Here is a 13,566-nt window from a genome sequence, read left to right as displayed (position 1 = left end):
TTTCCGAGGGATAGCATAGAAGGCGCGGCCGAAGGTGGGGTGATGGGTTTACATTGCAATTGTGTGATTAACCCCCTTGTATGTGTTCAACAGACCATCTCCAATTACGGCTGTCTGGGGGTGGGAATACATGTGCTGGACGAGTGGAGATTTATTACAATGGGTCTTGGGGCACAGTTTGTGATGACTCCTGGGATCTGGACGACGCTAACGTGGTCTGCGGGCAGCTAGGTTGCGGATATGCCGTGGAAGATAAAATTCCGGGATTCTGTGGACAAAGTAAAGGCCAAATTTGGTTGGATGAAGTAAGATGCTCGGGTAACGAATCATACCTCTGGAACTGTTCCTCCGCACCGTGGGGCGGCACGATTGCAGTCATAAGGAAGATGTGACAGTGAAGTTTTCTGGTAAGGATACGTTCGGTCTGTTGATTCTCTGCAGCTTAGAGTGGGAACCTGCATTCCAGAGATGTATTCAATGGTTTATCGTAAACACTGCGAGCATTGAATCTCGTTGATGGAATAAAGTCCTTTCTCTGCTTAGGTTTTCTTCTACTTACCAACACCAAACTCTCCCCACGTGTAGCTCTGCTCATTTCGACCTCAGCTGTTGTCCGGTTTAACGGCATTTGTCCACATTTCCCGAAACGGACCGACGAGATGTTGATCGTTCCGGCATTTTCGGCAAAGTCATTGTGGGCGGAAGTGTCTGTTCCTGAGCTGATATCTGTGAACGGGAGATATTCCCTCTTTATTCTATACTCTTGCTTTAGGGATCGTGATTGTTAATTTTCATTTCGATGTTGCACAATCGAAGGTTAATTAAATGGAGTATTTGCTTTCAGGTTCAGAACTGTCGCATTTTCAACCAGAACTGAAGCAAGATTGCACCACTTCACACAAGTATTTCCCTGCCCTCCACTTTCAGCGACTTGATAGAACAGCTGACCTTGCGATTTCCTCTTCACCCAATCTGTTCCCAATTACCAGCCCCTGTTGAGTTTTTCCAGCGACATCTGTTTTTGTTGAATCAGATCTTTCTCATGCCTCTTTGTTGCTATCTGCGGGATGGATACATTATGATGACATGCATGTCTTCTGTTCCCTTCACAGAACACAAAGAGATGCGCCTGGTGAACGGAGGCCGGCGGTGTGAAGGGAGAGTGGAAGTGTGGTACAACGGGACATGGGGAACAGTGTGCTCCGATAAGCTATATAGAGTGGAGGCGGAAGTGATCTGTAAACAATTAGAATGTGGACCCCTCGCATATATTGAATATGACACCAGAAAATATGGACAAGGTTCTGGGCCCATATGGATCGATGAGATGAAATGTAGCTCGCACGAGTCAGACCTTTGGCAGTGCCAGTTTGACCCGTGGGGGAAACACGACAGTGACCACAGGGAGGATGCAGGCGTTTCCTGTAAAGATAACACAGGAAAGTCAGCATACGATGGCAGATTAAACACGCGCGTAAATCCGTCAACATTTCACTGTTCTCAACAGATGCTGAAATGCCGGAGACAATCCGCGGGAAAGGCTGCGACGGAGGAAATGAATCTAAATCTCGCCGTTTACCAGGCGAGTCATTCTACTATTTACGCCGTCAGCGTGACGTCAACCCCGGATGTTTGATGAATGAGTGATCAACTAAATAGCTGAGAACCCTCAACAACTTCTCTTTAGACTTCTCTCACGACCTTCTCGTTAAACGTGTAGCCATGGTTCCTTGCATGGATCCCAGCTATGTCTGCCTTTTGATTCAAGTACTTTGACCAGTCCTTCTTCCAAACGTGCACTGGCATCATTCCCCAAACTCATTCTTCGCTACTTCGACATGAAATATACAACCCATATTCCCTTCCACCCCCCCCCCCCCCTCCACCCCATCCGTCCGTTTCCACCTTTATCCCTTCCTCTGGATTCATAATTCATCCTCGTCATTCCTTATATTACAGCCTTTTGTCCTCATATCTAACCTTTGTGCACCCATCTGTCAATGAACCCCCCCCCCACACCTGCATCCACCTATCACTTGCCTAGATTAGACCCGCCTTCAACTCTGTTACAGCCTCTTCCCCTCCCTCTTAGTAGAATTAGTCTGAAGATGGGTCCCGATCCGAAACGTCACTGCACACGTCATGCAGAGATGCTGTCTGACCTGTTGAGTTACTTCAGCACTCACGTATTTTTAACTGAGTATTTAATTTAACTTCACTTAGATCTACAATTGCGGTTTGATGGCGGCATCAACAATTGCTCCGGAAGGGTTGAAATATTATTCAACAACAGCTGGGGAACGGTGTGTGATGACTCCTGGGGTCCCGCCGATGCCAATGTTGTCTGCAGACAGTTGGGCTGTGGCTCTGCTCTTTGGACCCCAGGAGCGGCGACCATTGCCCCGGCCTCAGGTGATATCTGGCTGGATGAAGTGAAATGCACAGGAACTGAATCATTCCTGTCCCGTTGTCTGGCTTCGCCGCTCGGTCAACATGACTGTGATCACAAGGAAGATGTCTTTGTCACCTGTTCTGGTATGTGTCATTCGGCATATTCCCCGATCTCTACACACCTTCAATTTCAGAAGTAAAATACCGTTTTTTTTTAATTGAAAATCTAACGGAGATGAGGTTGCTAAAAACTAATTACAATGTCCACGTCCAGTTTTGATCCCCTCTGGCTCCAGCCCTTCAGGTATTTATTATTCATGCCATGTTAATAATAATAATAATACATTTTATTTAATGGGCGCCTTTCAGACATCTCAAGGACACCTTACATAGTAATCGGAATAAAAACATATAATCGGAATAGAACAGGTAAAAAAGACATCACAGAGACACAAATTAAAAACAGAATTCAATCCAAAAACAGAAAATCAAAAACACAGTGTGAAGAGAGAGCAGCGGCAGCCAAAGCGCGCCAGCGTCCACTCTCCCTTCACGGCAGCCATCTTGGCCATTACACTTACACACTATGCTGACTGGGCTGATATTCGCTTGCTACTGTTTGCTAATTGCTGTGAACATGATAGGTGGTTTTCAAATTGGTTGACTCGGTATGTGAAACAGAACTTGCAAAATTCTAAAAAATCATGATGTTCAGCTCCAGCCAAATATCTCTGTGACAAGACAGGATATTGGACTCTTTGCAGTATTTTCTCCTCCGGAAATGTTGGTAATAGCAATCATATCGCGTGTTTCAGTGAGGATTACTGACCTTTGATTAATGGCTGTTAATTAACTGTTATTATGTGTAGGAACCAAGCTAATTCGATTTGTAAGTGAGTGTTCCTCTGTTTGGTGGCATGTCGAGGCAGTAAAAACAGTGCTTGTTCTTTCGCAAGATGTTGTCGAAAGGTTGTCCGGGCTTATGGAGTGATGTCTGGTGAATGGGGTTAAGAGGGAAATATATAATTGAAGGGCGGAGTGGACTTGATGGGCCAAATTGCCTTATTCTGCTCCTGGAACATAGGAGCTTATGAATTTATGAACTTATGAAATAGTCTTGATATGTTACCCATAGTACATATTATAGATATCGTTTTTTTTGTAAACAGCATCATATCATGCAGGAATTTAGAGCCATGCGCTTACATATCCTTTGTATTCTTCTGATTTGGATTTTATGGCATTGATGTCTGTGGCAAGCAGTATGGATGCAGTGTGGATGCACATTATGCCCGAATACAATATTGCAGCTGTTGTCTGGATACAGAGCGTCACTAGTGAGGAATCAGGACATTCTAGTATATTTTCTATTTATACCACTCCGCACAATACAATAGAGACTTGAACTTTTTATTGTTTTCCGCTCAGCCATTCTTCTGGTGCAATGTATGACCGGATTTTGGGAACATTTCTAGCAAAGCAAGATGCACAACCAGCGGTTAAAATTCATCAATGGTCCCAAGAAATGTTTTCAGGTTGGACCAACTGCTTCTGTTTCCCGTTTATCCAGGAATTTCAATTTCAGAGTTGGGAAAGAAGCCGCCCTCTGTGGCTGTTGTGGTTTGCACAACTCTGGGAATCCTCCTCGTGGCTGAATTTGTCACACTGATGATAATAGCTCGGAGGCAATCAGCAAGAAGAGGTGAGGTTCAACGTTACAGCGTTATTATTCCAGACAATATTTCATAGCGTGAAGAGACTTTCATTCGCTTTTCCATGTGCTCTTTTCTTTTTTGAATTATGAGCAACAAATGCAACTGTGCAGCATTGTGTAGGTATTCCATGGTTCCTATTGGAAAGAGCAATGTGTCGTAATAGCATGGAATGTTAAATGTGATTATTGTTTGGGTACCTCCATCAATTGTTCACTTGACTGATCCATTGGGGTGGGAGATTGCAACCTTCACGTGGTCCGCCCTGTTTCGACGAATGCAATCAACCTGGCGTGCACATTCATATACGATCAAATAGAACAAGTTGTCCAACAACTTTAGTCTGTGCACGCCAAAGGCAAGAAGAAGCATAACATTCCATTCAACATCCTGTTCAATGCGCTGCTCAATCGCGAACCTTCTGATGAGGTTATAGGCACCACACCTCAAGCTTGATCTTTCCTCACATTCTGTGCTCCTGCAATGCTTTATTCCCCATCTCCTTCCATTTATTTGATGCAACTCAATCTGTCTTCCATTTCCTAAATTGACAAATGTGGACATTTCAACTCCTGATCACCCACACCCACACTTGTACCATCCGTATGTATTTGGGAATGCAATCAGGCTTTGAACGGCATAGTCGTGGCGGAACAGAAATACGGAATTGCTTCCTCCTAATGTACACTATCTGTGATCTTCTTGATGTTCGTAGAATTCGCTAATTTCTGCAAGAAGCCATTAGACCTCCTGCGCAAATCTTCAATGGTAACGCTCATCAACAGTTTACCTTGAATATCATTAATTCATAATTTTTTCATGTCATACGCAAATTGCTAACTGTTAAATACTATTCCTGTAAATCCACAAGTTAACCCACACTCTCCTTTCAACAGGTGCAGAGATGAGAGCCAGGGGCTTTGGCTTTTACGGAGCAATTTATGAAGAGATTGACGATACTCTCCCTGGAAACAACTTCAATCAGATGGATGATTCAAGCGTGTATTTGTACTCGATACTCGCTCTTCATTGATAAATATGCCCTCCACTCCAGTAACCGTATTAATAATAATAATAATAATAATACATTTTATTTATGGGCGCCTTTCAAGAGTCTCAAGGACACCTAATGGTCATTGATTAAAAAGAAAAACATTGTGACAGGTACATCGGACACAAGCAAACTGTTGGAGCAACGCAGTGGGTCGGCCAGAATCTATGAAGGAAAATGTACAGATGACCGTTTGTGTCCGTACCCTTCTTCATGTCTGGAGTAGAGCGGAGATGGTTGATAGAAAGTGGCGAGAGGAAATGCTGCACAAGTTTCTGGTAGATGACAGGTGGATGTATGCAACGAGGGGTGGAATTGTAGACAAATCCATTTGGGGAGACGCACGGAGAGTGGAGGTGACCACAACGGTTAGAGGTGATAGAAGGGAGGACAAGGAGCGCCAGATGGTGGAATCTGTTAAGAAAAAACAAGTCAACAATTGAAATATAGAAACCTTGGGAATAATGGTGGGTAGGTGGGAAAAAGGGGGGTGGGAATTGTGGACACTGTGCAGATAGGGATAGGTGATGAGCTGATGGAGATGGTGGAGGTGAGGACAGGAAATGGGAAGCGAGGGACTGGCTCAGTGGAGAGAATGTTGTGTTTGAGAGAGCCAGTGTTGATTATCAGGAGAGAGAAGTGGGGTAACAATTGGAGAATTAAATATTTACACCATCGGATTGTCAGCGTTACCTGAAGTGCTGCTCTTCCAGCTTGCATGTAAACTCAATCTGGCAATGTAAGAGGCGGAGGACAGAGAGGGCGAATGGGAATGAGGAATGGAATAGAAATCCAGCTGTCATTGGCGGACAGAATCTGGTTGCCTCGTCTACATTTAGCATCACGTGGGTCAAGGAGGGTACATCGAGAGCATGGAATGGAATAGTGGAGACTGACGTTTATGTCCCCGAATGGAGATAAAGGAGCAGGTGTAATAATAGGTGTTGCATCACCTGTGGTTAGTGGGGGGGGGGGGGGGGGGGGGGGGGGGATGTTCAAGGTGGATCGTGTGAAGATAGATCAAGTCAAGGAATCTGCACCATCCCGGAGTCAGCCTCATATCCATGGCCTAGGAGTTTTTCCAAAAAAGTGTGTTGAATGAAGCCGACAGATAGACATGATTAGATGGGCCTAATGGGATTGTCCATGGCTACTCATTTGATTTGTAGAACGCGAGGGCATCCACAGAAGACACGTTCCACCAGGCAGAGGAGACTGTTAGCTGCACTGAAGTCGTTGGGTCACTGGTCTGGGACGAAAGCAATTGTCCAGAAACCTTTGTGATGGGAAGGGACTGTTCCTGGATGGAACACATGAGGAGTAGTGAGCCACACAGATTGGACGTTGTAAAAGTTGTGGGGAGCATCTGAGGTGTGCAGATGTAAGTAAACACGATTGGCAATGAGGTCGAGGTACATTTAAGCTCTGAGGTTAAACAATGGGTCAGACGGAGTTGGAAAAATACTCCCATCCTGTTTATGGCATTAGGGCGGGGGATAGAAGCGGGCAGTGGACACTTTAAGTCTATCAGTTTTCAGACTGTAGTAGGTAGATACCGGAAGTGATGAGCTCTGTGAAGGTTGGTGATAGATTTGCTTCTTCTCCACACCTGGTGACTGACATGTTAATGATGTTTACCGAATGCGCTTTTGTTTTGTTTTAATATGTTATCAATATTTCGAATAGAAACGAACAGATATCAGAAACTTTCCGCAAGGGAAGAATTGCTATGACAGTGAGATTCTCACCGTATCCATATAAATGTTCATATCTATAATGGATTTACGGCATCTTTCAGTGTTTATATTGCTCAATGAATGGGTGTTGTGTATGATTATAATAACCAGCAGTTCAACGTTATTTTTTCCTTTGGCACCAGCAACATTAACACAGTTATCCGAGTCGGATATCAATGAGATAAACCATTGAAAATAACTTATTTACACATATCCATTGGTGTTTGAACAATACACACAGTGTCAGAAGGAGTCCGACCCGAAACGTCTCCTCTTCGTGTTCTCCAGGCGTGCTGCTTGACTCGATCGCATCCTCCAGCACTTTATGTCCTTGTTGTAAAAGAGCATCTGCGGTTCCTCGTTTCTTTAATTGGTTCGTTCGTGGGTCGCTACAGCTGACCTTCCTGTTGAACAGTATTGCACCATTATGCCATATGTCATATCCGCGATACTGTCATTGGGACGATGAATAATGTGTGTCTTCTGCTCCAATGCCCAATTTAGCCAGATGTCTAATAACTATCTCTGTCATTGACTTCTAGTCTCTGGATCCATTGATTCCATGGATCAAATAGAATATTACACCAGCGACCCTCTGGGTTGTGCTCATTCAAGAAGCGAACTCCCTGAAGGAACCTCCTCCAGTGTTCGAGGTTGGTGCATGTTTTGATTCCCATTTTCTCCTATTTTAATTCATTTTGTTCGTAATCAGAACATATCAGGGAAAAGGTGTCCGAGCATGTTCGCCGTGAAATGATAGAGAGGCGATCTCAAGTACTTGTAAGGGATTTCTATTTAAAACATCAACAATTTGACTTTGGAGATAAACCTCTCGACCGCCAGCTGTGTCATTGAATGAAACATTCATTGTGTGTTTATATTCTCAATGCGGATAGGACTTGAACTATAACACCAATTATAGCGCCGGATTGGAGCAACGTTAAATAGTTCACAGGCCCAACACAATCCTCTCTCCGTCCAGATACCAATTACACAACAACATCTCAGTTTGAAGAAGGGTCTCGACTCTAAACGTCACCCATTACTTCTATCCAGAGATGCTGGCTGTCCCGCTGAGTTACTCCAATATTCCGTTTTTATCTCACACCCCTTGCAGCTTACAAAACAATTTAGGTTTTAAGGAAGATGTTTCTGGTTTATACTTCCTCCTAGATCTAGTTCCGGATGACCATGACGATCCTGAGAGTAAAGCCATTGATTGTCCGGGCGGTCAGTACCCAATGGACGGTGGCGCCGATGCCCTTCTGATGCTAACAGTTGCCGGCGGTGACGTGGACACTGGTGGTGAGTAGTCTCTGACATGCCAGAATCACCAATGCTCAGCAAAATATTCCACCCACTGCGTTGTTTTATATTCACTTTCCTGCTTCAAATATTATTTGCTAAAAGAAAAGACATTTTCAGAGAAATTTGCCTACGGACGGTTTTGTTCTTACTCGAACAACGTGTCATGCACAACTGCAATGTGAACCATATGAATACAGTATCTAATTTGTCATGTTCCATGTCGGCTTATTTTCCCCTTGAGACTGCGTTATGAACCTGAACGGGAATGGCGGGGAGGGGGGGACAGGGGGACAGGGGGGGGGGGGGGGGGGGGGGGGGGGGGGGGGACAGGGGGACAGGGGGGGGGGGGTTGGAGACTCCAACAGAAACCACTTCTAGTCTCCGCACACAAACAAAGCCCCATTTTACAAAATATATAATTGCTGCACATAAAAACCGGACTGCTGACTATTCTATTGCACGGTCCTCTCTCTGTCCAAATATGCCAGGCACTACTGGATGGATATTTTTAAAATAATTTCTGTAGTCGTCTATAACCAACTGGATCCCGACCCTAAATTAATAATATTGGGCATATCAGAACAATACCTAAAACTCACAATAAACCAAAGAAATTACAGTATAATAATTGGGAAAAAATTGATATTAAAATTTTGGAAAAACCCAACAACCCCCACAATCAAGATGTGGATTATGGAGATGTCGGAGACCTCACATTTGGAAAAAAATTAGATTTGTCTTAATTGACAAACCAGAATTATTTATTAGAGTATGGTCTCCATTTATAGATTATTTGAAGGGGTAGATTGGACCGGCGCAGAGGCCGGACTGAAGCCTGAACCCAGGGCTAGATGAATAGTTATGTTCTCTACGGACCTATCTCCCAAGTTGTATTATTGATAGTTTATCCTATTTTTCAAATGTATTCCTTTCTTTCTTTATTAAAAACAAAACAAAACAAAACAAATATGCCAGACACAAAGCGGCGGAGTAAGTCAGAGGGTCAATCAACATCAATCAACAGGGATGATTAACGGTTCAAGTTCTTCAACATTCTAGAGACTGTGTAAGAGTCGGGAGAGTCTGGCAAGTGATAGGTGGATACGGCTGGGGAAATAACAACCCAACGGAATGAACGTTAAAGTCTTCCATTTTATACACAACCCAACCACCCGCCCACCAAAACTGCACACCCCTTTATCCCCCCTCTTCCCTGTTCACCACCCCGAATGCGCACCATTTTCCCATTGTACCGTCCCCTTTCCATTCCCCATCACTTTCCATTCTATCCCTTCACATTTCCCACCTTACTCTATCTCACAGCATTTTGCCTTTTTTTCCATCTCAAGCCTTGGTTCGCCCATCTGTCGATCAAACAACCCCCACCTGTATCCACAAATCACTGGCAGGATGTTGTCCCTCCCCCGCCTCTTCGCCAGATTTCTCCCCCCATTACAATTTGTCTGAGAAAAGGGTCCCGACTCGAAACCTTCCCTATCCATGTGGTTAAGAGATGTTGTTTGACCCGTTATGTTTCTCCAGCACTTTGGGTTACTTTTTGTACACCAACATCTATAGTTCCTTGTGTCCGCTCTATTCCAATGCTGCCGTTCTTCCATAATTGAATAATCCTCGCCATACAATGCCGTCTCCCGCAAACTGAGGTTCGTGTCATTAATGTTCAATCATACAGAGCATAGTCCGCAGATTCTCACTGATCCTGTTTTCCCGGCTACCTGCTCTACAAACAGCAATGATGAACGCCACTGTGGCGCATTCACAGTCCCGACCCTTGCAGCACCCATTGGGTTTGATGGCTCTATTCCATATTTTACATCAGAGCCATGAAGACGGAATGAAAACAATATTTCATGCGTTTGCTTTCACTGTCTATATCGCAACACCGGTGATGTGGGCGTGGGGTATTTGTTCTATTTTGGGTGGACTGTGTTGAAATATCTGTGATGCTGATTCGAAATAACGTTATTGGCGAGAAAATGCCACATACTTTTGTTGAAATACACAGTTACTTACACAGGTAGATAGTGCGGCAAAGAAGGCTTTTAGCACATTGGCTTTCATTAGTCGAGTTTTTGAGTGTTAACGTGGGGTGATATGTTACGTACATGACGTTGGCATGGTTCCATTTGGGTAACTCTGTTCAGTTTGTGTAGCCCTGCTACACGAAGCATGTCATTAAGCTGAAAAGAGAGCAGCGATGAATTCCAATGGTATTACCAAGATTTGAACGGCTGAGGTGTAGCGAAAGGCTGGACAGAGTAGGACATTGTTCCTTGGAGCGTAGGAGGCTGAGGGTTATCTAATAGGTGTGTAGTAATTGGCGATGCTGGCTCGAAGGGCCGAATGGCCTCCTCCTGTACCTATTTTCTATATACTAAATGATGAGGGGACCGGATAGGGCAAATGTATAGTGCCTTTTACCGAGAGAAGGGATATCAAGAATTACTATACATAGGTTTAAGGGGAGAGTGGTAGATTTAAGGTGACATGGTAAACTTTGATTTCAGAGGATTGACGATACGTGGGACGAGCTGGAAGTGGTTGGGGCAGGCAATGTAACCGCTTCTAAACAATACTTGGACAGGTACATGGGCCGATTAGGTTAAATGTACATGAGCAAAACGCGGGCAAGTGGGACCAGCTTAGGTGGACTATTTGGTTGGAATTGACGAGTTGAGTCAAATGTCCTGTTTCAGGGCTATATGACTCCATGCCTCGGATATTATAAAAATCCGTTTTTTTTAATCATGTTAAATCTTGATTTTAGCTGGCCCAATAATATTTGCTTTGTTTTCTTTCCCAGGTGAATTTAGCATGATACCTTGTTTCCAAAGCCTGGCTTGAAATGATGGAAGTCGCTCGGCTTCATGAGACAGCACGTGCCTTTCAAATAGGAAGGGAATTATCACATTGATAGGGCATTATTATAGCCCGCCCCCCGCCCCCCCCCCCCCCCCCCCCCCTCGCCAGCGCGAATTGGAGGATCAGGTGTAGGAGATTTTAAGTTGCTGTAAAATAATACGGTAGCTTTAATGGGAGATTTTAACTTCTCTTATATTGACTGGGTCTCTCGTGACTTAAAGGGGTTGGACGGGGTATAAGTTATTAAATCTGTCCAGGAAAGTTTTCTTGATCAATATGTAGATGGTGTTACTAGAGGGGCGCAACATTGGACTCCTCCTTGTGAAAAACGTAGGACGTGTGACTGAAATGTCAGTATGGAAGCACATTGGAGCAGTGAGCATAAGTTTATTAATATTAACGTTGTTATGGATTAGAATAGGACTGGAGCAAGTTAAAATCTGAAAATGGGGAAGCGCTGATCTTGGTGGCATGAGGCTGGGACCTACAGTACATGCGTGGATTGGGGTAATCTATTTACAACTAAGGGTGGCAAGTTTAAGAGAATCGAGAGAGGTTGGCGAGAGATGTTGAGGATCTGACTAGGAAAAATGAGGCGTACGTCATAGTTAAGCAGAAAATCCCTCCTCGAGTATAAGAAGTGTGGGGGTACACTTAAGAAGATAATCAGGGAGGCAGAAAGAGGACAAGAAATAGAAGCCTGCGTTTGGTCCATATCCCACCAAACCTGTCCTATCCATGGACCTGTCTCGCTGTTTCTTAAACGCTGGGATAGTCACAGCATCAACTACCTCTTCTGGCAGCTTGTTCCATACACCCACCACCCTCTGTGTGAAAATGTTACCCCTCAGATTTATATTAAATCTTTTCGCCTTCACCTTAAACCTGTGTCCTCTGGTCCTCGATTCACCTACTCTGGACCATCTACTCGATATACCTAATCTTTTCATCTCATGATTTTATACGGTGTCAGATGATTATGCAAGTGGATTATGAACTATTATGAACTAGTACACAAACACAACACCCAGCTCATTTAAGCTCTGCGTTGGTACTTGTTCATTTTGTGAAGTAAGGTACCAATCCTGACCACAGGTACTGTCTAAATGGGGTTTGTACATTCTCCACGTGACCTGTGTGGGTTTTCTCCGTGTGCTCTGGTTTCCTCTTACACTCCAAATATGTACAGGTTTGTAGGTTAATTGGATTCGGTAAAATTGTAAATTGTCACCAGTGTGTGTTGGAGAGTGTTAGTGTGCGGGGATCACTGGTCGGCGCTGACTTGGTGGGCCGAAGGGTCCTGTTTCCGCGCTGTATCTCTAAGCGGAACTAAACGAAATTATTGAATGGCTGAGTAGACTAGGTATTCTGCTCCAACGACATATAAACATGAATAACATTAAAACTCTGAGTTTATAATATGCAAACATTAGGCTTCGCTGTGTTTCCTACAGATTTCAGTTTATCTATCCAGGTGGATATTGTGGGAAAATGGAAAGTGATGTTCTAAATGGTTCGGTTTCAGCTGTATGTGAATCAAACTGCTAAAGTACAACTGCCCAGGAGAGGACAGCTCTGAGCTGTAATGGCAGACCACAGAGAGCTCTTCGCTGCAGATAAACTGAATAGAATTAGATATTCATTCGGATTTAAATGTCTCTGTGTGTGTCTATATGTGTGTGTATGTGTGTGTCTACGTATGTGTCTATGTGTGCGGCTATGTATGTGTCTGTGTGTGTGTCTGTGTGTGTGTCTATGTGTGTGTCTGTGTGTGGGTGTGTGTGTCTATGTGTGTGTCCATGTGTGTGTCCATGTGTGTGTCTATGTGTGTCTCCATGAGTGTGTCTATGTGTGTGTCTATGTGTGTGTCTATGTGTGTGTCTATGTGTGTGTGTATGTGTGTGTCTCTATGTGTGTGTGTACGTGTGTGTGTATGTGTGTGTGTATGTGTGTGTATGTGTGTGTCTATGTGTGTGTGTATGTGTGTGTGTATGTGTGTGTCTATGTGTGTGTTTATGTGTGTGTGTGTGTTTGTGTGTTTGTATGTGTATGTCTATGTGTGACTATGTGTGTGTCTATGTCTGTGTGTATGTGTGTGTGTATGTGTGTGTCTATGTTGGTGTCTATGGGTGTGTCTATGGGTGTGTCTATGTGTTTGTCTGTGTGTGTCTATGTGTGTGTGTATGTGTGTGCGTATGTGTGTGTATATGTGTGTGTCTATGTGTGTGTGTATGTGTGTGTATATGTGTGTGTGTGTGTGTGTGTGAGTGTGTGTCTATGTGTGTGTCTGTGTGTGTGTATGTGTGTGTATGTGTGTGTGTGTGTGTGTGTGTGTGTGTGTGTGTGTGTGTGTGTGTGTGTGTGCGTGCGTGCGTGCGTGTGTGTGTGTGTGTGTGTGTGTGTGTGTCCATGTGTGTGTGTTTATGTGTGTGTATATGTGTGTGTCTATGTGTGTGTCAATGGGTGCGTCTATGTGCGTGTCTAT

General features: G+C 44.1%; 1 protein-coding gene across 1 annotated transcript in view; it reads left to right on the top strand.

Moving 5' to 3' along the window:
- The first annotated feature begins 240 nt into the window (after window positions 1–240).
- The window catches only part of LOC116967293 (deleted in malignant brain tumors 1 protein-like), a 42,941-nt gene continuing 29,615 nt past the window's right edge, over window positions 241–13,566 (top strand). Inside the window, exons 1-4 of the mRNA XM_033013793.1 lie at window positions 241–295; window positions 1,113–1,424; window positions 1,508–1,582; window positions 2,224–2,535. Of these exons, the coding sequence (XP_032869684.1) occupies window positions 241–295; window positions 1,113–1,424; window positions 1,508–1,582; window positions 2,224–2,535 (754 nt within the window). The remainder of the gene's footprint in view (window positions 296–1,112; window positions 1,425–1,507; window positions 1,583–2,223; window positions 2,536–13,566) is intronic.

The sequence above is a fragment of the Amblyraja radiata genome, chromosome 39 (assembly GCF_010909765.2).
Source record: "Amblyraja radiata isolate CabotCenter1 chromosome 39, sAmbRad1.1.pri, whole genome shotgun sequence".
Taxonomy (NCBI): domain Eukaryota; kingdom Metazoa; phylum Chordata; class Chondrichthyes; order Rajiformes; family Rajidae; genus Amblyraja; species Amblyraja radiata.
Note: the sequence above shows the minus strand (reverse complement) of the source record. Positions and strands in the feature narration are given on the sequence as shown.